Below are 24,732 nucleotides of genomic sequence, written 5' to 3' on the forward strand. Positions count from 1 at the left end.
CGCCGGAAAGCTTTATTAACTTGATATAAGCATAACCTCTACTATGGGCGACTACGACATGAGAAGTACGAGAGCGGGAAAGAAGCTAATGGGGGAAATAGAAGTATTAGTGCGTGCACAGGTGTACTTGCCGATGCTGCTTTAGTGCAAGTCAATCAAGTACATCAGGGGGCCGATATGCATAGCTGTCATATTAGTACTCAAGTTTTGCTTGGGAAATGCATATTCACAGATTAATATTGTTTGTAGCCATTTCATTTTTTTAATCATCTTTCGCAAGCCGTTCTCCGTGGTGGTCATAGAGATTTGTTGATGGGCGGGGTTGGTTCACCAGAGCACAATCTATTCATATGTGCCATCCTTCTTGACTTGACGTGGTTTATGAAGGAACTCCGACGAATAGTTTTCGCAGGGTCACTTTGGTGAGAGTGATCAGCACACAGCGCGCGATGCTTGTCCTTTACTGCCTGTATCAGCAGAAATTGGAAACAAAGCACAGTTTTGGTTATTTGTTGTTTTAGAGCCATAGCAAGATATTTATGTGGCCAAGGTGGCACACCCTGCCTGCGCAAGCTCCTTTATCTACTCGAAAATTTGGCATAAAGAGCTGAGCGAGCTTAAATTGTTGGATTTACAGCACATTTGTTACGACTCCGCAAGAAGGCTTGTCTTTTTCGGAGGTGCCAATTGTATTTGATAAAATCATGCTGGCGTGATTGACTTTATAGAGTGATCTCCACTGCTAAAATTAATGAGGCGTTGTGAACGAGCAAAGTTCTCGTCGATGAGCGTTCTCGGTTAAATTGACAATTACGACTGCGACAATTATTTTTATTGCCAGCAGGATCATAGGCGCCTGCCTGCTCAATTACTCGGCCATACGTTGTAGCTTGCAGCAATTCTCACATTTTCCATCTATGACATGCCGCTAAGAGCACAAGGGGTAACATCATAGGGAGGGTAGTCGGATCTTCTTTCAAACTATGCTCAAACAGCGCGACTGAAACAAGGACACACAGAGGAAAAAAAGACAACGCAGAAGAAGCGCTGACTTGCAGTTGGCCGTCAGCGCTTGTTCTGCGGTGTTTGTTTATCTGTGTGTCCTTGTTTCAGACGTGCTATTTGAGCACAGTTGTAAAGACACGTAGGAACAGTACGTATAATATATATAACTGAACACGGCGAAGGGCAGTGATTGAGCGGAACATCTGCTGCGCCTGGTTCGTTAACCATTTACGGCTGGTACTGATTACGCCGGACGGGAAAACAGACAATACGAAAGAAGCAGCCTTAAGAGAGTTCAGGCGTTATCTACTACCGTAACTTGCTTATTGATACCTGAGGTACTACAATATATACCCGGAGTGAAAATTCACGGTGCAATTGCGAACATTCACAAAACGTAATACCCGCCTCCCCCCTCAACATACTACGAACAATTTACCTAACAGGCACTTTATAATTCACAGAATACACTTTCGCGCAAGACAAGATATAGTGGCGTCACTAACACGGGCGCTACTTCTCTTTTATAGTATTGTACAATATGGCGTCATAGTGTACTATCCTACCGAAACTTATTGGGCGGGTGCCTTATTGCTCCAACCAAGTATCTTAATCTAGTAAAACCATGCCTCACTTGTGCGGTGTACACAATGGGTGGGCAATGGGCTCTTTCATAAATTTTTGATAGTCAGTTCTTGCTCCCCTGCGCAGTCTTGTCTGCCCTACGTATGATATCCCGTTTAGATGAGGCAAGGTTTATGAAGGGCAGACGGGATGCTGCTAAAAAGGTAAGCTTCTCCGGCATGCGCCCAAGAAGCCTGTGTATGCCTCGCTGGCTGCAGGATTTGTGTGCGTGCGCCACCTAATTGCTTGTGCACGAGCTTCCAATAGTTCTCGCGCCGTGTTTATTTGCTCTATTCTGAAAATGACTGAATCAGTGAATTTTTAGAGTGAGACAGCACTAGTGCCACGGCGAATGCACAATAAAGTTTAGTTTTTTTTTCATTTTAATTACATAATGGGTGCCAAGGGAGGGGAAGCGCAGTTGAGGACGGCAGGAAATTAGGTCGGGTGTTGAAATCAGAAAACTGGCAGGTGCGAGTCAGTATTAGCTAGCGCTAGCAGGGGCAATTGGACATCGCTGGGAAAAGCCTTTGTCCTGCAGTGGACGTCAAAATAGGCAGCTGCTGCTGGTGATACCTGCACCGTTTACATAGCTTTACCTGTTGCCAGGAGAAGCTACCGAAATTCGACCCACATATGCAACGCGATCAGTGAGGCGATATTGAAGTGACGCCATGTTGGACCTCGCTCAGGAGACCGCATCTCTGAGCAAGGCTCACCTCGGCTGATGTGCTGAGCGGAGGCGGGCGGAGGAATCGGCCACCTCTGAGGCATGAACGGCACGGGTCGTGTTTACTCGACCAGAGCCACTAACGAACGAAAAGTGTATCGGCGTTTGGAAAGATTTTCATTATTGGCCTAGTTTTATGATCTTTGTAAACGAGCAGTTTCTCACTTTCTCTGATAGCCGAGGTGGCTGGCAATTTGGAAACCGCTATGACGAACAAAAAAAAAAAGATCTTTCTAATTTCACTACCTGTATCTTCAACCGAGAAAAATACGAATGAGACAGTACCGCCATTCTTTAAGACCACTGCAGAAACCAAAGGTAGAGGTCTGCTAGTTAACTCCCTACATATGTTTGATGACAAGTTGTTTTACGATAAGGCTAGCTAGCTCAAAATGAATATAGCCGCTTTGACACTTGGGTGGAATACGAAACGTATCGGCTTGTGACTTGCATTAGTGCCAGATTATTCCAGGGTTCGCCACTACGACATGCCTTCTTTTATATGTTGTTGTTTGTAAGTAAATGCAAGTCATTGTATTGATGTACTGATTGCACTTACTGGTGTTACAAATTGCTTCTCGGTGTTACAAATTGCTTCCAACATTTTATTGAACTACAGTTGAAGTGCACTGTGTTGAGAAATCTTTTTTTACATTAGGCGCAACACTTGTATGATTCTCATGATTCAGGTTCGGTTTTGCCGGTGACGTGTAGCGAAGGGCTGAAGGGATAAGTAGAAGTTGTGTGCAGGGGCCATCGCCGTGTTTACGATCGGGCGATTGAGGTTTAGGATCCCGTTTATCGTGCAGCCACACTGTGCGGGCGCCGCTAGGCCCGTAAAGATGACGCAGGGGCCCCACACTTCTGCCGGCATCCTGCGAGAAGCTTCCATCGCAAGCACCCACAACGTACCTTCTTGCAGGTGTTGGAGACCAAATGAACATTTTGTCCGGCGCTTGTGTTCAAGTGAGTGGTCGACGACTTCGCAAGCATTCCCCATTTCGGCTAGGGCGCGTTGTTTCGTGTAAAGACACTTTGGATGAAGGAAGTCCTTTAGTGTAAAATTGAGACTACACAATCGCTTTGTTCATTGACTGTGATGCTAAGTTCATTTGCCTCTGTCATTTATACATCTCTATACAAGCTTGCGCCCTGTACGCTGACGTAAAGTAGTTTTCTATGTATCTTGTCTTCCCTGCTGCACGTCTGAGATCGTCGGCCCACACTTTCTACCACAGTGTTGTTTACATATGAGACAACCTGTGCAAATTCAAATTTAGCACATTCTACCTTTCCAGCCTGATTGACCGCAGTTCGAATCATACTTGCCTGGGAGAACATTTGTTTTTATTGCAAAGTACATTTGATATTACAACCTCCACTTGAAATATAAATGTCTATGCAACTTGGGAAAATATGCTTCGAGCTGCAGAGTGATCCAACCTAGGAGTGCAGATAATGGTAGATATGAACTTCGACAAGTCGTCTTATACGCAAACACTACACAATGGCAACGTCGAAGGTAAAAAAAGAACTGCTCATCATAGGCTACTTCAACTGCACTTCAATTAAACATCCACGGCGGCCGCATTTCGATGGGGGCGAAATGCGAAAACATCCGTGTACTTAGATTTAGGTGCACGTTAACGAACACCAGGTGGTCGAAATTTCCAGAGTCCTCCACTACGGCGTGCCTCATAATCAGAAAGTGGTTTTGGCACGTAAAACCCTATAATTTTTTTTTCAATTAAACATTCGGACAATTTTTAACGTCGCGTAGTACAATTGCTACAGAAATAACATACATTCCATTGCCTTTGAATGCTAACATTGATTACGTTGCCAGCGATAAGGCAACAACTCCTGGAATTGAAATCGCACAATAATTCAACTGACTTTAAGTATGCTTTCAATTTGGACGTTCAATATTACGTCAACGATAAACGAAAACGCCCGAAATTAAAATAGCTCAACAATGTTTCAACACAATCCAACTGGCCAATTTTGAACGCTTAGTAATAAAGTCCTCAAAATGTCACAACGATGATTCAACATACTTTGAACACCATTTGTTGACATTCTCGAACAACTTTTCAATCACTTCTCAACAAAAATTTTTCTAAGCTAACACTACCTGTGCGGCGCAGTGTGGAACCAAAAAGGAGTGGGTCATATTTGTGTATGTGTGATTTCTACGCCCACGCTGTGTGCTGAAGTGAATGCTCAGGCGGATTGTTCATAGCGTGCAAAAAGCTGTTTTCATATAGTTTTGTTTCTTTGATATTCTGAAGCAACCAAGTAATTGTAACCTCTGAAACATCACACTCACCTTAATCAGTGGCCAGTTAAGTTGAAATCGCAGTATCGCCCAAACCAAGTTCGAAAACTTCATCGCAGGCCAGAGTTCTGGTTCTATGTGCATGTATGAGTACCCGCTCTGCAGCACAAGGAATTCACTGAAGCGCCGTTCACCGCTGCTGCGAAACCACAGTTCCGTCTCGGGAATCTCAATAAGTTCCAGCCAGTCCGCGATGAGACCCGGGCTGATGTCACTGCGGAGGGCGATTATGGTGAGAGGGGCAATAAATGTATATAATTTGAGGCAAAACACAAAAAAGCACATAGGGCAATAGAAGGGAGCGAACAGAATTAACTAGCCTTCTCTTGAAATGTGTATATTTATTAATTTTATAACAGAAGTTTTAAAGAATCATTGAGTCGGGGTGCTTACAGCAAAATAATGAGAACGGAATTCCGCCTGGTCAACAGTCAACCGGGAAGATATATACGTCATACGAAAGGGTAATAACGTTATGGAAAATAATTACGTAAATAAAGAATAATGTGACGCTTGCGTTAGTTCGCTCTGAAAGATTGCTATGTGGTTAGTCTGGCGTTTTGTTTCGGAAACAGTATTTGTATATCTTTACGCTCATGAAGATATTTCTAACAAGAGCGCGAAGAATGGCGCAGCACCGAGGCGAATGGCCGGAAACTCTGAGCACTAAGTTCATTCGAAAGCAAGCACACACAGAATTAGACAATACGCAACTAGAACGCGTTACTTGAGAGCGATGAGCGAAACGAGAACAAGGTAAAAGCGGGAGCCAACGTTTCGACAAGTGAACTTCTCTTTTTCAAGGTGACATATGCCCTCCTCGGGACAGTATATGTAAGCAAAATTCTTCTAAAGGTGACAGGGGGTAGGCGGGTTGGCGAGGCAACGACCGAGCGTTTGTTAGCGGCGATGCTCTTTAACGTCGGTAGTGGAATGTGCAATAACGCTGCGTGTCAGCCGACCTTGTCTTTTTTTTCTTGGAGAGGGGCCTCGACGCCGGGGGGGGGGGGGGGGGGATTTTCTGCTCCGCTTAATGTCAGTGAGGTTCAGTTACGAAGTGTTTTCGACGTGTTGGTATGACATGATGATGCTTATAGCGCACAAATGGACGAGGACACAGAAAGACGTGGTACACACAGGCGCTGCAAGCAGTTGAGTGAGATATTGTCGCTCTGAAAGAAAGAATAAAAAAGTGGCATGATATTGTCCTTGTGGAAAAAAAACTAGTGGAATGGATTTAATATAGAAATAAAAGTAGAAAAAAGAAAGGGAGAGCAGAAAAAAAACTAAGTAACCCAATGAAAAATAGCTAAGTGCTGTTGCATAACGTCAGGTTAGACGGATATCGCGTGGATAGCGTTGAAAACCTTCCCGAGGCCCTTGCCGAGCATTTCAATTAACCAGCTCATAGCTTTGATACCCGCCGTGGTTGCTCAGTGGCTATGGTGTTGGGCTGCTGAGCACGAGGTCGCGGGATCGAATCCCGGCTACGGCGGCCGCATTTCGATGGGGGCGAAATGCGAAAACACCCGTGTGCTTAGATTTAGGCGCACGTTAAAGAACCCCAGGTGGTCGAAATTTCCGGAGTCCTCCACTACGGCGTGCCTCATAATCAGTAAGTGGTTTTGGCACGTAAAACCCCATAATTATTAAATTATAGCTTTGATGAACTTACTCTACATCCTACAGTTAAATTTCCGTTCTGCGCGAAACAGAAATACAGAGAATCATACCCCATCCATACGTTCAATTGATCGCAACTAATGGGCACAAACGTGTCAAAGGGAGCTTTAGAATATATTTGCTTTGCTAAATTTGAAGCTATTTCAAGAGCACTTGGTTATTATTCATTTGGTTGCTTAGTGTTTTCTTCTGCCCTCCCTTTCTTTCTTTCTTTCTTTCTTTCTTGCTTGCTTTATGTTTATATTGAATTCATTTTAGCAATTATTTTTCCACGAGCACAATCATCTGCCGCTTTTTATTCTCCCTTTCAAAGAAACCATAGCTCGCTGAACTACTTCCAATGCCTGTGTTTACCATGTCTTTCTGTGCCCTCATCATTTTGTGCGCTATAAGCCTCATCTTCTTATACCAACACGCTCAAAACGCGGCGTTGCCGAACCTCAAGGACCTCCCACAGAGCAGATAATCCCGCCCTCCCTCCCATTGGTCCAAGCGCCTTGCGCGAAATAAAAAACTAAAAAGGGACACCTGTTCGGCTGTCCTTTTTTCCCCTGGATAATATATCTTATACCTTGTTTTTACGAACCGCTACCCGACACGAGTTTACAAATTTGGCCCTTCCATCTCTTTGACCGGTTCTTGGTGTTACCGTCAACCAAAACTGCCCAACCACTTCTTCGCAAATTCCGTCGTTTGCCAGTCGCCATCGGAACCGAGCCGACTGGAGAACAACAGATAATAGGTCGATATGTACTAACCCTTTAACCCCGAATCCCGAACTGCACTTGTCATGGGAGGTTGTACCAATAGAGCCATTAACGAGCCACACTCGTTCAGCCCGATGTTGGGCTGCGCCCACTGCCAAAGACGAGTTACAGTCGGCATTCAGGGAAAACCGCCCTATAAAGCAGCTTCTTTTCGTGCTAATTCTAACTAGAAAGCAATCAAGTAAGGAATTTTCAGAATGAGAATGTCATTCAAAATATTATGGCTATACAAACAATTTGGGATATTCTGTTCTTTATTGCAGAATTATTTTGGAGATTAAATGGATTAATGGCTCGCGCCTTGGACATATTACCCGTCGCTGCCGACACTGTGCGTCATCGTCACCCAAATTAAGCTTCCTTTACGACCATCCAGAATCAATAGGTCACTCCAAGATAGAGTGTGTAAGCGCGACTGAACGAGGACGTAGAAAGAACAGATACACAGACACAGCGCTTCTTTCAACTACAGATTTTATTTTCGCACACATCACTAAATATATAGCGTACGAGCTGAAACAAATGAGACAGCAAAAAATAACGTTCAGTGGTGCATGTTCATGAACCGTTCAGGTCTCCAAGCATCGTCAAAACGTACGCCGCAATGGTTACAACGATAAATTGAGGAATCATATCTCCTTTTCAGATACCGACACTCTAATTTTACAATTTTATAGGTTTCCACAATCCCCCTTCTCCTCCTGATATAAGCCCTATACACCATAGAACTTCTTTCGAACATGTGTTTGCGCGGACAATCTCAGCAATGAATGCCCAAATGTCCCGAGATTGTCCCAGTAATCGGACTGTGTATCTCTAAATTTCTGCGTCCTCGTTCAGTCGCTTACACACTCTGTCGTGAATTCAAAGTAACTTGCCCGCCAACGTGTTTTAATCAATAGGTCACTGCCGGCTCTCGGAGCACCCTCCGGTTGCGGATACTGACAACGCCCTTACGACTTTCGGACCAGCCTGTCGGCTTCACACCTTAGCCCTTGGCGTCGTTCACTGCAGGCTCGTCACTCTTCCTGTCCGTTGTACATCACTCACAAAAAATGGTCGGTACAGCGCTCCGACGTGGCGCTGCGTCAATGACCTGACTTGAAATTCCTCTGTTAATATTACCTACGGATAGAAGCATTTTTGATGTTGACGTGGATGGCGTTCCAATTAAGTTCCCGGTCAACACCGGTGCGCAGTTATCTGGCATGAGTGTAGCCCATCGCAAACCACCTAGAAAGGCCCTCACACGACGTGCCGTTCAAAGCACACGTTGTCGTTGTCGACATAGGTGTAGTCTCAGTGGCGATTGCCGGCCATCAAGTCACCCTTTTGTTTATTGTGCTGGAGCGGGATCCACATCACCTGATCTTGGGTTTATACTTGGTTTTTGACACATTCTTCTCTGAGAGACTGCTCTGCAGGCGTTGTTCACTCGGACTTTCCCTCTGTCAGCGATTCTGTTTCTTTTGCGCTCCCTCTTTGTAGTCCACCTACTTTTCCCGGTTGCCGCCGCAAGCCGGTGCCACTTTGCTTTCAGCCTGTCGGCCATCCGTTCCCGACGGTAACTACATCGTCACTCCTCGTGTCGACCCCATCCTGAAGCATAGTGTCGCGTTCCGAAATAGGATCGTCACTTTGATAATTCTACTTGGCTTTGCGTGTTAAACTTTGAATGCTCTCTACATGTTTTACCCGTGACATTGCAGGGGCTCATCTGAAACCTGTGCACGAGTGCCAGATATCATCGGTCACACCTGCTGCTTGTACCTGAATTCGCCCTGTCCCGGAATTCCCTAGTTCGGATTCTTCCTAGTCCTACCCTAACGTTGACAAGATGATCACTATCCACTTTGCTCCTGTCCAAGCTGATGATCTTCGTGCCTACTTCTCAATTACTGCAAGATTTTTCATTTGGGCGACTGCCCTCTCGGGTAGACAAGCATTGTCACTCATCGGTTTCACACCAGCGAAGCTAGTCCGATCTGTAGGCGTCCCTAAGGTGTGTCTGCTGCCGACGGAAACATTTCTTAGAGTGAAGTCTCAAAGATGGTTAAAAAATCATAGCTTGAGCCAGTCCATGGGCCTAGCCAATTGCCCTCGTAAAAAAAAAAAAGGCAACAGCTGGAGGTGTTGCGTCAACTACCACCACCTCAATAATATTAAAAAAAAAGTACATATAGCCTTTGTCTCGTATCGACCTCGCACTATTCTGTATACAGGAGTTTAACAATGTTTTGTTGATTGCTTCCACTCTAGCTACTGACAGATATGTCTTCGTTAGATCGATTATGTAATTACTTTCGCCTAAACGTTTCGGAGCCACCTTCAGAGCCTTAGGGCTGTGCTCGTTGTTTTTCGGGCTGCCGAACTTCAGCTGAAGCCGTTGAAATGCCGCTTCGTTCACCTCTATTTTACTGTTCTTGAGCACCTTACGGACGCTTAGGGTATTCGACCTGACTCGGACAAAATTAGTGTGGTGCAGTACTTCCCGGCCTCATGCTCGGTTAAAAGTTCGAAGTTTTACTTGCTTCTGCTCCTACTTCCGTCACTTTCTTGAAAATTCTGCTTACGTCTCGCCCTCTCACCTAGCTATTGAATAAGGGTGTTGCTTTCTCATGGGTACAACGGCGCGCCGGAGTTTTCTAAACACTAATTAAACTCGGACCACTTACACCACATGCTACGCCATTACGGGAGCCTTGTTTACCAGTTTCGCGTCAGATATCTCGGATTTTATTCTGCACAACGTCATCCTAAAGCACGGCGCTCCACAGCAGCTCCATACAGATGCCGGACGTTGCTTTCTGTCTAAGCACATCGACAACATCCCCTTCTCATGCTCTACTGAGCATCAAGTGACTACAGCTTATCATATACAGGCAAACTGCCTTACGGAACAGCTAAACAGGACGCTTAACAATATGCTAGGCATGTACGTTAATTCATACCATTGGAACTGTCACGTTGATCTGCCATATATAACTTTCGCGTGCAATTTTTTCAGTCATTAAACTGCTGGCTACTTGCCATTTTACCTGATATTTTTACTTGATAACGTTCTGCCCCTGGGCATGATACTTCTCTACACGCCTCACAACAATATTTGTAAATACATAAGCATTAGTACTCTTAGTACTAGTTCTAGCAGTAGTCGCAAAGTAAAAGCCACGATTAGGCGAACTCCAGACATGCCGGACGCACACATGTCGGAGAGCTCAGAATGTAGAAAGGGCGCACAAAAGCAAAAGAGAGGCGATCATGTACGTGAGCAAGAAGTCAACTAATTCATTAAGGTGACTGGAAGGTACTTGAACGTAGCACAAAACAAGAAATATCTGCAACACAGTCTCCTTTCGAATAGTTGTGCAAAAACTTACTCTGATTTAATGACACCCACTCGGACGGCCTTCGCCAAGTCGAGCACCATATTCTTCAGGCCACACTTACTGCTGTATGCCATGCAGAGCCTAAGCGTCCTCGTTCTAGAACAAAAGAGAAGTGGATTTCAGGTTTCGTCAAAAGGAAGGAAACCAAGGATCAAGTTACCGCCTGGTATCCATGTTATAGAGCCGGCAGCATATCGTTTAAATAAATGTATGAGTAGTTTAAACTCCTCAACATTACCATGCACGAAATTCTTTACACGCCAATACCCTTCCCGTTTGACCCCGGTAAGGTAATAGGGAGAATACTAATGGGGAGATTTATTCATGGGCTTCAAGCTCCTGAAGTAACTGTTGTACATTAGGTGCGCCACAGTGGAAGGATTCTCAATTATTCTTTAACGAGTAGATAAATATAGGCACACGAGCGTTTTTGTAGTTGCCTGCGTAGAATATGGCCGCTGCAGTCAGGTATGGAACCCGTGACATCGTGCTCAGCAGCTGAACGCCTTAGCCACTATGTAGCCGCGCTGGGTACGATAGAGATAATATTACTGACAAGATTTGAATTGCTACTGTAGATAATGCGTTTGCTTTACTACTTTCCTAAAGGATCCTGATAGAGTACGCCGTGTACAGAAGGTGTTATCGACCTAGTCTTTCGCGACCAACAGGATCACAAAGGCAGCAACTAGACGGACATTTTTCTTGTATACGAAGAACACCAAAGACGTCTTATGCTCCCTTCTTTACTGATAGTGTTCTTCTTGCAGGTACATGATAACGATGTCTGTCAAATCGTTGGCCCACGTGCTATCAAGCAGAGTGGTGAAGTCTGCGTAAGCATTGCATCGACCAGCTTGATAAACGGACGCCAGTGCATGATCTCTAAATGTATGAATTTTCCAAAGAATAAATTGTGGAATTTAGGACATCGTTGTGTCTACGTTTCCCTTATATATGTGTCTTCTGGCAATTAAATGTTATCCCAGCCTTGGAGCTTTCCATCCCAAAGGCACTTTAATTACGGCGTTGGTGAGAAACTGTTGCAAGCCGTTGAGATTAAGCTTTAGCTAGGCCTCAGGTACGACACAGCCGAATGAAATATATGTAAAACGGAGAAATACTTTTCTAGATAACACCATGGCCAATTTTAATGAGCTCTAGTGATTGTTTCAAGCGCAATTCTCATTTATGACAGAAATTGTTTTCACAAAAGCTGCCGAAGGTGGCAAAATTTGAAAAAGAAATGCAAACACGAAGTTTACGAATCCGTAACCCTTCACGAAGAACAGATATCGCATTTTATGAATTATCGCCGGCAGAGCATTCAAAGCGGACAAATGTCATATATTGATATCTTACGTGAATTCGTTCCAATGTTTTCTAGGGTATTGCGAAAGTCGTAATCACATATTAGTGGTGTATTTGAGAACCCTGTATATCACATCAAATTGGTCCGCGTAAAAAGTATTAGCAACAAAGCGTACGGAACGGCCAAGGCGCAGGATATTCACATCAGTGCTGTTTCGGCTCCCGAAAGAAAGCAAACGGCGAAGTACTCTCATTTAAGAAGTGCGTCGGAACGGAACAAAACCCTATTTTTGACGGAAATGATAACGTAGCCGAAACGTTATAACATCGTTTCGGAGGGAAACCGAATTATTTTCGATCGGTTCGCGTTTCAAGGAAAAAGTCGGCAATTCGAAACAACCGAAGTGTACGTGTAATTAGCGCGCATCTCAGGGGTCCGCGTAATCGCGTATCTCAGGCAGGGATAGCGCGAGCGATCGGCGGTCGATAACGCTGATCTAAACCTGCCGCTCGGTGCACTGGCAGCGCTATACGTGGCTAGATTCCTGCCAACACGCTGTTCCATTAAATTCGAATGCTCCCTAGGGTGCTCGATGAGAGAACGGCCAATTTGGCCGATGTACCATCGACCGCACGAGAGGGGGATCTCACACAATGCGTTGTGGTAGCAATCAACTAACTTTATTCTGTGACGCGTGAAGCCCCACGTCTTCGTTGTTCTCTTTCCGGCACACAATGGAGAAATTGGTTTTCGCTGCAAAAGAAAGAACTCTAATGCCTGCGTTCTGCGCTACGTTTCATCGCGATATCAATTATATGGACACTCCAAGCACATTTCTGCCGTCGGCGTTGGTGTCGCGTCGTCGTGAGGTTCCGTATAAATTGCAATGGTGACAACACTGTCGCCGCGCGCCCTTCGCTGTACATGTGAGGGAAAGCGTGCGAACGGAGCCGACGATCGGGGCTCACTCTCGCCCGCGCGAACGTGCCGAATGCGACGAGGAAGCGCGCCGTCTTCCCTCGCATGCGAGGCTCCCAACGCTGTGAGGCGCCTGGGGAGGGGAAGGAGGCAGGCGGCGTTCTCTGCGGCTCCAACTGCGCATGTGGCGGCTGCTCGCGGACGCATGGCGGTATCTTGAGAGCGATCTGCGTGGGGGGGGGGGGGGGGGGGCAGGGTCTAGGTACGTCGACGGCTCGTAGCTTTGTGCGTGCTGTGTGTACTCGGTGCTCGCTTTGTGTTGATGCGACAGACAGCACAAATTTCACTTCGCTCGCTGCTGCTCCCGCGTTTCCTCACGCCATCGTTGTGACAGCGAGCGTCCGCAGTCATCGAGCAATGTGTTGATGTTTGCAGTGCGCGCTGAGACGATGCTTACTGATATAGTTAATAGGTGAACTCATTAGTAAGCATGTCGATAGCGGTTATAAATAAATCGAAACGCACATCAAAGTTGAGGCAAGTGGCCAAAGAATCTGCGCCCTAAAATGGCGCAGATTGCGTTTTTGCAACAGGTGCTTATGGGTGGTTCAGTAGTCATAGACTCATAGTTTGGTGCTTTGGAACGATCTCCTCGCCATCTTACATACTCCTTCAGAATTACCATCATCTGCTGCCCTTTTTTTCGACACTCCCCTTTTTGCGTTGTCGCAAAAGTAAAGGAATCGCTCAGCAAAATATGACTGCTTAATGAAAACTATAACTTTTCAACACGCCGTCATTGCTAGGAACAGTAGCAGTAATATTAGGTTGCTCATCGAGACAGAAAATGAATGTATGGCACTTGATTTCAGCTGATGGCTCTATAAACAAAGTACTGTAAACCACAGGAACTGCTGCGAAGAGAAGATTTCTCGGACGTCCCTACCGACTTCCATCATCTGTGGCGATCTCAATCTGTGCTAAACTCTCTTGAATGGATTTGGGAAGCAGCTTCAAGTTGCCTACGGCACGGGCGTGTAGGTTTATTCGCCGGAGGATGCCCCTGGAAGGAAAGAAAGTGTGGAACAATTCATTGTGCTGAAATGTTTTTGTTACAGCTATTGTCTTACTCGTATTTTACCCGCCTCTACAAGCACACCGAAGCTTACACTGTCGCCTTTAAAAACAACATAACAAGAAAAGCATTCTTTACACATCATGCGTCGTACATATGAGAATATGCTCCATGGTATACACATGCGACTTGTTGAAGTGACATAAATTATTGAAGACATAGCAATAACACCAAATAGAGAAAGTGAATATAAGCTATTTCATGGTAAGCACAGCCACAGGAATCAATAGAATTCTGAATAATAGAAATTCCTGATATAGTTCCACTTTGCCCGTAAATTCACTTTTCTCCTCATCAAACCTCACAATGTGCGGTGCTGAAATGAGGGGCACCAGGATATACATCGCAAAATGCGATACTACTCCCTCGTATTTCGTTGTGCTCGCAATGTTATCCCATATGTCAAAACTGACAGGCGTCGCATGCCTTTAGCAGAGTATATACAACATAATCGCTGACCGAAAGGATAACAGGTCCGGGTTTTGCGTACTTATTAAAATGCAAGCTATTTGCTGAAAAAACTGGCAACGTAGTAAATGTGCATTTCATTTATCGTAATAGACCACCAAATAGTTTCATTGAAGAGTGTCACGTACCTAGTCGCACATGACCAGCTATCCAAGTCAGCATCAAAGAGGCTCATTGAAGAACGGCACATACCCAATGGTGCATACACAGCGACTCAAGTTGGTGGGGAAGAGGAGGATGAGGAATAAGCGTTTATTTTCAAAAGAGCACCTGAAGTAAGCCCCGGTTCTACTCTAGGGGGAAAGTCTCCTCATTCCAGTAACCCTCTGGCCTTCACTACCTCCTTTGCCCTGGCGACGAGGCATGCGAGAGAGGTACATAAATATATGGCCCAAACATGGCGATACATACCCAGCTGCAGATACCGAGTGACAGCAGTTCACATGAAAATGCTTCAATAAATAGCGGCACATGCCCCTTGCACATATCCAGTGGCCCAAGCTTGTATGAGAGGTTAGATCTAGACATACATAAAGCAATCGGGCTAAAATTATTAAATAATGCAAATTGCTATAAAACATCTCCACCCTTTGGCACCGAACCCTGTCATCTCAACGCAGCAGCCCGTTGGTGTACTTAATAATAGAAAGAACACCCAGTGATTCAAGTTGAGATGAAAAGAATTCATAGGAGAGTGGCACATGCCCTGTTTGACACACCCAGTGACACAAGCTCCCACACAAGAGGCTAGATCCAGACAAACATACATAAAGCAATCTGCCTGATGTTCCCAAAGAAATCAAACTGCTATACAACATGTCCGATGGTTTGCTTCACACCCGCTTCAGCCCACCCAGCAGCCCCAATGATCTACACAATAAAACAAGGGCTATCCAGTGACGAAACGTGAGGTGAAAGAGCTGTCGCCCCGCCGGTGTGCCGACCCAGCGACTGTGACGAAGTTCGCGAAGGCACGAACGGAGCGAGAGCGTGAGGATAGGAAAAAAATGTAATTGGTTCTTGCATTTCGACGGGGTGGCATCTATTTCCTGCACCACCACAGTGGTGGTCCTGACCATGGAACACAACGTTCTAGGAGATTCAACTGGGCACCCATCAAGCACCGAGTCAACAAAGACCTTGGCGCCGTCTACAATATAGGAAGAAAGCGCCGTGCACTGCATCCAGAACCACCCCAGATTCCTGAGTTCTGGCCTGGAATCCCTACCAACTAGATTTTCAAACTGGAGGCGTTTTTCGACTTCCACAGCACATCGTCGCAACACGAAAAGTACCCACATAACGGTAGCCGCGTAGTCCGCGCCCTGATATCCCGCCTCCAGGGCCACAGGCTTACCGCGCGCTCTGCGAACCTTCGTGCTGGATGAAGCCACAATTTCAGGCACTTTCATCCGCTACAGCGCAGCTCCTTTGAGTGCTACTCATCGCAGTCCGTCACATATACCGCGTTTCGCACAATCCTGTGGTCCACCCGATTTTAGTACAGCTCCCAGTCTCTTCCCGGCACCGCCATTCGGAACGCAAGACATCCAAGACTGCACCCAGGTCCTCTCCTTACTCGGCACCTCCCGAGTCTCCTGAGCTGCCTCACTCGACCACGTTGCACAACAGTGACACGCCTTGCACTCAAACCATAACAGTTACAGCCGACGTTCATGGTGCTCCGCTTCAGCACTCAAATTGTGTCACCAACAGCCAATCAACTGGTGTGAGCTGCACGGTAGTAACAGCCGCTCCCGATTCACCGTGCCTATATCCCGTCACTTGGTCGACCCACTGTCAAGCCATGACCTCCGCCATGACGACCCATGCAGAGACGACAACCAACAGACCACAACCAATGTGCGTGGAGTGGCTGGGCTGACCGCGATAATACGAGACCCAAGGCTCGCCGCTCACGTAGGATAAGCCACCTCTCGCAATCATGGTCATCTTTTCTAGTGCCTACTAAAGTGCTCATTCACGAGAAGTCGAGTTTTCCAAGCCTCCTCAACAACTGCATGATGCCCGGTGCAGTTTTACTGAATGCGTCACGGCGACCACCCCGCACAAAGTCAACTCCCGCACGGCCGAGTACGCCTCGAGTGGTTTCCAGCGTCCAGCCTCATGATTCCTCAATGGTGGTGTCCAACCACCAGGCCAGCTATCATATCACGCGCTTTCCGGCCTCAGTGAGGCTGACGCAAACAAGCGTGCGCGAGCTACACCTAATGCCATTCGTGAGTCGCCGGATTCGACAGCACCGAACCGGGCGCAACACCCGTCCGCAGCGCTACTGTCAGCCACGAAGACCAGAGTACTTGGTGCGACCCCCTTCGCCTTCACAATATCTCAGTCTGGGCTGCCTAAGGGACACATGAAACATTCGACCATGTACACATCCTCTAAAGAGTCATGGTGCCTGGCTATTCCCCAGTAACTAACACTGCATACAGGAGCTCGTTAGAACAGCATTTCTCGCGCTATCCCGTTTTCTTGGCAATGGTCTTATCATCAACACTCCGTCTATGCGGCGGGGAACCCTGTGGCTGCGCCGATGTGCCCACACACGAACTCCGAAATCCGCGAAGACGCGAGCCGAGCGAGCGCGTGAGGAGAGAAAACAAGGTTGCGGTTTCAGCGAAATGGAGAAGGATCGATTGCTATAGCAAATTAGTGGATATCTACAAGAGGTAAGGATATTAGTTTTAAGGTAAGCATAAAGTTGTAAACAAAAGCACACTAACCAAATTAATAATTATGCTGCCATGCGCGCACTAGCAAACATGAACGCATCTGACACGAAGACCGCGGAAACTCGCGGTCAGTACGCCGGCGTGAGGAAACGCGGCAGCAGCAGTGAGCGAAATAACAGCCGTGTTTTCTATCGCTTTAACGAAAAGTCAGTGCCGAGAATACAGAGTACGCACAAAGCTATGATCCGCCGAGGCACCGAGACACTGCCCCCAATGCAGATCGCTCTCGCGATACGGTCCGGCGAACGCGGGCAGCTGCTACATGCGCACCTGCAGCCCGAGTAGAACGGCACCGCCATCTCTTCCCTCCCCATGGTGCCTTACTACGTTGAGTGCCTTGCGTGCGACGGGAGACGGCGAACTTCCTGCCCGCGTTCGTCTCATTCGCGTGTGTGAGATTGAGCCGCGATCTCGCACGCTTTCACTCTCACATACATCATATGACGCATGGTGGCGGTGTTATCACACGTGGACTAACTTGGACTTTGTACGTAACGTAGCGGCAATAGCGATGCCTATGCCGACGGTGGATGTGCTCTTGGAGTGTCCATATATTTGCTATCACAATAAAATAAAGTAGTTCTTTTTGGCATTTAAACGTGGCTGCATCTATTTCCTGCACCACCGCAGAGCTTAGAAACGGACACACAGGCATACTGCAAACTGGGTAGTGTTCCGAAAGAGTGCTTTTCGCCCTAAAGAAATGCGTACTTGGCTCCGAGATACCACGGAAGATGCGTTATGGCACGGCTATATAACTTGTACAGATATCACTGAACGATTTGACAGTCGTCGGAATATGCGCTACAAACCCCTTTATATGCAATAGATGAAGCACGTTTCATAGAAGCCTTGGAATAGCGAAATTTTCGCTCTTAGTTGAATACTAATATTCGAGGAATACTACCTCTCAATATCCAATCAAATATTTTCAATTTTTAAATAAAATGGATCATAATGGTTTCATCGATCGCAACAAAAAGCTTATTCAAGTTTCTTGTTACAGCTAGCTGTTCCACTCCACTGAGTAGCTCGTCAACGAAATAAAAAAAAAGTGTTCGTACCTGGCAATCAATGACAATGACTACTTAAAGAAAGGATCAGCACGTCGTCATACGAACGTAGTACGTAGAGTGTAGTGCTCATTGAAGGAGTTAAGTGCAATAAAACACCACCGCCTGTCTTTTTAAAGGAATTCAAACATGGCGAAATTAGCGAGGTGCCTAAATATTAATGTACATAAATCGTTTGCATAAACCAATACAACCTAAGCATTCCTGATATGAGACGAGACATGCTGATTTACCGACTGGAAACTTTATATAAGTTTCCATGCGTTTTCTCAGTATATCCTGCGTCTATGCAACAACAGTGGCTCTGGGGCGAGAGTACGCAAGCATTTCGCTTTTCCAACGTTCGCTTGCGCTCTGGTGATTTGCCGGCGCCACACTTTCATCAGAGGTCGTCATAGCAACAAGGCTGGAGCACCTACTGAACACCGCCTATTAAGTGATATAGGAGGGAAATAGAACATTTATAAAGAGGGATGCTTGCACGATAACACCTGCTGAAGCAGAGTCAATCTGAAGAGGCTTCAGTACTTCGGTAGTTCTCTTACAGACTGCAAAACTTTAGACCTCCCTCATACTATTCGAACGGAACGAAATATCTCATAATTTCAAGAAGCAATTCTGGAATTGTAGGCGGTGTTTAATTTGCCCCCCTGTTTCAATACGATGAAGTGAGCCGACCAAGGCGCGGCACCGACGAATTAAAACAGCGCACACAGACGTTAGGAAAAGATAGTAGCAGGATCTCGTCCCTGTTAAACCAAATCGACATTTTTTGTGTCGCCAAGCCTCATACCAGAAGCACTTAGAATTTGTTGTTGGTAAAGCTGTAGGAAATACACGCAAGACGTGTTAATAAACTGAACTCGCTTAAAAAGGTTGTCTCAGTTTAAAGTTCGATTGAACTATGCGGCGAAATCAGCAAGTGTTTCAGCTGCAAAAGCCAAGTATACCTGGCGTTTAGATTCAAGCCATAAACATGTGCTCCTGATTCCCCTTGTGCATTATATTGCACTTTGCCTTTATTCATTCAGAAAATTAACTCGGAAGCCATTAGTAATATAGCAAACCCGCATTGTGCTGTACGCAAAACAGCATTGGAAGAGTTTTCCCATGTTCTTGCCATACTGTTTTATAAAATAGACACTAGTTTATTCTAGATCGCTGTGTCGTACAAGATGGCGAAATGCACCCGTGAAGTGTGCTACGAATACAGCAAAATGCCATGTGCGGTATTACATTTTCGCAAGAAAAGTAGTTTCGAGTCATAATAAAAACGAGAGGATGCTTAGGCCGAATGTTCTACGGTGAAGTAATCATTAATATACCTCCCACTATCTGCTTTCCAGAGAAGTTGAAGTATTTTTTCAACATCTTGAACAAGAAGAAAAAAGGGAAATAAAAGCTTTTATGTGCTCGCCCCTTTAGGCGTGCTCTCACTACAAAATATCCAATGAGCGAATACTCACAGCGACTGCAGGGTTTTGATGAAAAATTTTGCCGCCTCATCCAAAGCAGCAGCGACGTCGGTGACGTCACGACTGAGGTTACGAGTGCTGAGCAGGTAGCCAGTGACCTCGGCAACACCAAGAGCTGCCAAGCAGTGGCACATCTGTCGAAGTAAAATGGTGTGCATGTTGTCATTTGAAGGAAGACGTCACAGAGACACTGTTAGGCCACGTCGCGTACAGTGAGGAAGAAATTTAAAAAAAATCACCGGAGGAAGTTACAAGTAGTGTCACTACACAAACACAATAAATATATTAATGAATGCTGAGATATAAAGGGATCCCCGCCATAACAGACGTAACCAGCACTAGGCTAAGCCACATTGGTTAGCTAGTTGCTTGAATTCGTTACTAAAAATTTGGAGGATGCTCAAGCTTCGCCTTTAAGAGTGGAACGCGATAGCATTCAATGACCCCTGACTGCTTTTCATGCTTCCTGGCATCCGCAGGTTACGTAACCATAAAGTTTAACGGGAAATGCTGGCGGCAAATGCTATGCAAAAAGGTAAGCTTTCCGGTCGATCTCCTGTTATTGTTTCGCACTTTTAATATTTCAGTCTAAGAGCTAGCATAAAATATATCCACTGTCGGTATTTTTTTTTTGCCATTACATTTGTCGGTGGGCGGCCGATTTCAAAATTTCGAGGAATAACTTTGTAAAGAATGAAAGACAATTTATGAGCAACTTTCGTGACAGAAGAATATAAGCACCTTGTTAAGCCCCTTAACGCTCGAAGGCTTTTGTCAATTGGCATGATTTTTTGCTAGGCGAACGAACCCACAGATGAGCTTACGAATTTTAGAACATTGTAATTTTGTTTATGGGGTGCGATGTGTTTATGGGTGCAGTACGCACCATGGGAGCTCAAAAATATCATGAAGCGGAAGCAGACAATTGAGTACATCCATACCAGAAAAGTAATTGCTGGCTGTCGCGTAATCGAGAGCAGATGTAAGCATCAAATGGGAACCGGCAAAGCAGATTGGTTGGAGGTGATGCTAGCTACAATATTAAAATTGGTGTAGTACAAGTTAGCAAAGGCACAGCCTCCCCACCATACCAAACCGCGCCCCCCCCCCCCCCCCCCCCACGTCATATCATGCTCTCGATATGCACGCTGCCCTGGCCAGAAGAAAAAAAGCGCCTGAAAACCGCACGGCAAGCAGAGAAAGACGTCATTGAGACAGAGCGCACTGCTCAGCTAGAGGAAAAATGAATTGAATTGTGGGGTTTTATGAGCCAAATTTGCCTACAGACTATTTACTAAAGTAATCGCAAATAGAATCAGGAACACCTTAGACTTCTGTCAAGCAAAGGACCAGGCAGGATTCCGTAAAGGCTACTCAACAATAGACCATATTCACACTATCAATCAGGTGATAGAAAAATGTGCGGAATATAACCAACCTTTATATATAGCTTTCGTTGATTACGAGAAAGCGTTTGATTCTGTCGAAACCTCAGCAGTCATGGAGGCATTACGGAATCAGGGTGTAGACGAGCCGTATGTGAAAATACTGAAAGATATCTATAGCGGCTCCACAGCCACCGTAGTCCTCCATGAAGAAAGCAACAAAATCCCAATAAAGAATGGCGTCAGGCAGCGAGATACGATCTCTCCAGTGCTATTCACAGCGTGTTTACAGGAGGTATTCGGAGACCTGGATTGGGAAGAATTGGGGATAAAAGTTAATGGAGAATACCTTAGTAACTTGTGATTCGCTGATGATATTGCCTTGCTTAGTAACTCAGGGGACCAACTGCAATGCATGCTCACTGACCTCGAGAGGCAAAGCAGAAGAGTGGGTCTAAAAATTAATCTGCAGAAAACTAAAGTAATGTTTAACAGTCTCGGAAGAGAACAGCAATTTACAATAGGTAGCGAGGCACTGGAAGTGGTAAACGAATACATCTACTTAGGGCAGGTAGTGACGGCGGATCCGGATCATGAGACGGAAATAATCAGAAGAATAAGAATGGGCTGGGGTGCGTTTGGCAGGCATTCTCAGATCATGAAGAGCAGGTTGCCATTATCCCTCAAGAGAAAAGGGCATAATAGCTGTGTCTTGCCAGTACTCACCTACGGGGCAGAAACCTGGAGGCTTACGAAAAGGATTCTACTTAAATTGAGGACGACGCAACGAGCTATGGAAATAAGAATGATGGGTGTAAGGTTAACGGATAAGAAAAGAGCAGATTGGGTGAGGGAACAAACGAAACGCGAGTTAATGACATCTTAGTTGAAATAAAGAAATAGAAATGGGTATGGGCAGGACATCTAATGAGGAGGGAAGATAACCGATGGTCATTAATGGTTACGGAGTGGATTCCAAGGGAAGGGAAGCCTAGCAGGGAGCGGCAGAAAGTTAGGTGGGCAGATGAGATTAAGAAGTTTGGAGGGACGGCATGGCCACAATTAGTACATGACCGGGGTTGTTGGAGAAGTATGGGAGAGGCCTTTGCCCTGCAGTGGGCGTAACCAGGCTGATGATGATGATGATGAGCCAAAACCACGATCTTATTATGAGGCACACCGTAATAGGGACTCCGGAATAGTTTTGACCACCGGGGGATCTTTAACGTGCCCCCAATGCACGGAACACGGGCGTTTTTACATTTCGCCTCCATCTAAACGTGGCCGCCACGGCCGGGACTTCATGCCGCGACCTGGTGTTTAGCAGCATAAGAACATAACCGTTAAGCCACCGCGGCGGGTAGAAGCGCCTGAAGGAGGCGCAACGCAGCTTGGCGCCATCTCTCGAGGCGATGTCAAACCTGCGCCACCAAATTCGCGTGCCGCCGGCATTCAGTGCGCAGCGCCAAAATATGACAATGGAGTACTGGTGCCCTGTATCTGCTTTTTGAACGTTACTATTGAAACCATCAAATAAAACTTCAGCTTACTACAATCTATAGCTTTACTAATATTGTGAACAAGCATTAAGAAGAACTGAGAAGCAATACTTTTTCTAACTCGTTTGGGCAGTAACTACTGTATGTAAAGCGGTCTTGTGGGAATAGTTGGGCGTCAGAGACCACATTTCTTTATGTTTTGGCTGGTTGCTCAGGGTGCACTCGTTCTATTCGCGCAACTTGCCCTGATGTTCTCGTTTGAGGGGCAGGATAATGGCTCTGGTGCTTGAAGGTTACTCGAAATGGCTCTGGTGCTCAAGGTTACTTGAAACTCGCAGGCTACGCGAGCTTAAAGTGTTTCCTGCTTAAAGACCAGCAGGAGTAATGACAGCTGACATGAATTATTTCGCGTACTTTCCTTACACCAACGCGTCATCTATCAGTTTTGCCAAGACGATTTTGATTGATAGTGCGGCAGCTGTGACTCTTGCTGCTCGTGATGTTGATAAGGTGTTTTCAGCAATTATGAGCACATACATTTATTGAGACAGCGCGTTCTGTACTTTCTAGCCTCGTAAATATAGTTTAGCGTTCCTTGAGCTCATATGGTATTTCATGTGTGCTGATTTTCCAGATTGATCACCACATTTTCTGATGTCCCCATCATAGTGCATACTAAAACTCAACTTTCCGACAGCTGAAATTATCTGGTGCTTGTATTCAGTACCGAAGTCCTTCTGCGTAATGCAACAAAACACTATAGATGATTCTGACATTACTCCAACTAGGCTTCTTACCAGAGTGAGTTTTTGGAGCATTATGGAGTAAGCATGGCTCAGCGTTAATCCGTTTCTCCTGGCGAAGCGCCGGTTACCGTCTGGTACGATTGCGAAATGCCTTGGTATGACTCCCTGCCGTAGCACCCAGAGCATGATTCGTTCGTGCCAGCTCAGCTGGGCATGCCATGTGGAAGGTGGGGACGCTGTGCAGAAAGAAAACTAAGATATGTTAGGTGACTTTCCTGGGCCAAGAAACTTGTCGCCAATAAGGTGGTTGCAGCCGGAAATCTTATAACGCTTTGCTACTACATGCTGTGCTAAGAACTAGGAACAGTAGTATGGGAAATTACCACTGCGCGCAAACAGTGACACTGATTCAAAGCGTCGGTGATCAACTAGTCCCTGACGAAGGTCTCCAAGCTTCCAAGCGATTCCTCGGAAATTAAACTGCGTAATTCCTTCCTCAATGCTCGGATGTGAGAGAACTATCATATTTCCAGGCTATACATGGCTATCGTTGAAATACTGGAGTTTTTGCTAAAAAACACAACACATATTGCAAACAAACACCGAATATCTTCACCATCAGCCTATTTTAAGTCCACTGCAGCACGAAGGCCATTCCCTGCGATCGCCAATTACCCCTGTCCTTCGTCAACCGATTCCAGCTTGCGCTTGTGAATTTCTTTATTTCATCACGCCACTTAGTCCTCTGCCGTCCTCGACTGCGCTTATCTTCTCTTGGAACCCATTCTGTAAGCCTAATGGTCCACCGGTTACCTAACCTACGCATCACATGACCAGCCCAGCTCCAGTTCTTTCTCTTACTATTAATTAGAATTTCGGATATCTGTGTTTCCTCTCTCACCCACACCGCTCTCTTCCTGTCTCCTAATTTTATGTCTAACATTCCTTGTTCCATCGCAAGTTGCGCGGCCCTTAACTTGTTTTCGAGCTTCTTTGTCAGTCTCCAAGTTTCTGCCCCATATGTCAGCACCAGTACAGTGCATTCATTGTACGTTTTCTTTTAATAATATTGATAAACTTCCAGTCAGGATCTGACAATGTCTACCGAATACGCTGCAACCCACTTTTATTCTTCTGTAAGTTTCCTTCTCTTGATCAGAGACCTCTGTGAGTAATTGACCTAGGTAAGTGTACTCCTTCACAGACTCTAGAGGTTGACCGGCGATCTTGAACTCTTGTTCCCTTGCCTAACTATCCTGAGTCCTCTGGGTATTGCACAGGTCAGTACGGAATTCTTCCGCTGCTTTTGCTATATCTTCGAGATTGCTCATGATATCATCCCGCTTATCGTTCATTGCATACACCTTGGTTTGTACGATGCCAGGTTCCTTCTCATTGTTTCAGCCTGCGTCCATTTTTGCTGCTTCCT

General features: G+C 45.8%; 1 protein-coding gene across 1 annotated transcript; it reads right to left on the reverse strand.

The window, feature by feature from the left end:
- Nucleotides 1-44: 44 nt before the first annotated feature.
- Nucleotides 45-19,831, reverse strand: LOC129388355 (dehydrodolichyl diphosphate synthase complex subunit DHDDS-like). Its single transcript, XM_055078487.2, has 5 exons — nt 19,665-19,831; nt 13,713-13,829; nt 10,528-10,632; nt 4,689-4,911; nt 45-467 (listed from the first exon to the last, which is right to left on the reverse strand). Exons 1-5 carry the CDS (start codon nt 19,829-19,831, stop codon nt 297-299), a joined length of 783 nt encoding a protein of 260 aa, XP_054934462.2. The 3' UTR covers nt 45-296.
- Between the last annotated feature and the right edge of the window lie 4,901 nt (nt 19,832-24,732).

Source organism: Dermacentor andersoni, chromosome 10 (assembly GCF_023375885.2).
Source record: "Dermacentor andersoni chromosome 10, qqDerAnde1_hic_scaffold, whole genome shotgun sequence".
Classification (NCBI taxonomy): Eukaryota; Metazoa; Arthropoda; class Arachnida; order Ixodida; family Ixodidae; genus Dermacentor; species Dermacentor andersoni.

Bases quoted from the DNA above. Each gene is read 5' to 3' on its own strand.
- LOC129388355 (XM_055078487.2), bottom strand. From the start codon at position 19,831: ATGCACACCATTTTACTTCGACAGATGTGCCACTGCTTGGCAGCTCTT. The intron at 13,830-19,664 runs GTGAGTATTCGC...CTTTCCTTCCAG, and splicing joins ATCAAAACCCTGCAGTCGCT to GGGCATCCTCCGGCGAATAA. The intron at 10,633-13,712 runs GTAGGGACGTCC...CTTTTGTTCTAG, and splicing joins GCCACAGATGATGGAAGTCG to AACGAGGACGCTTAGGCTCT.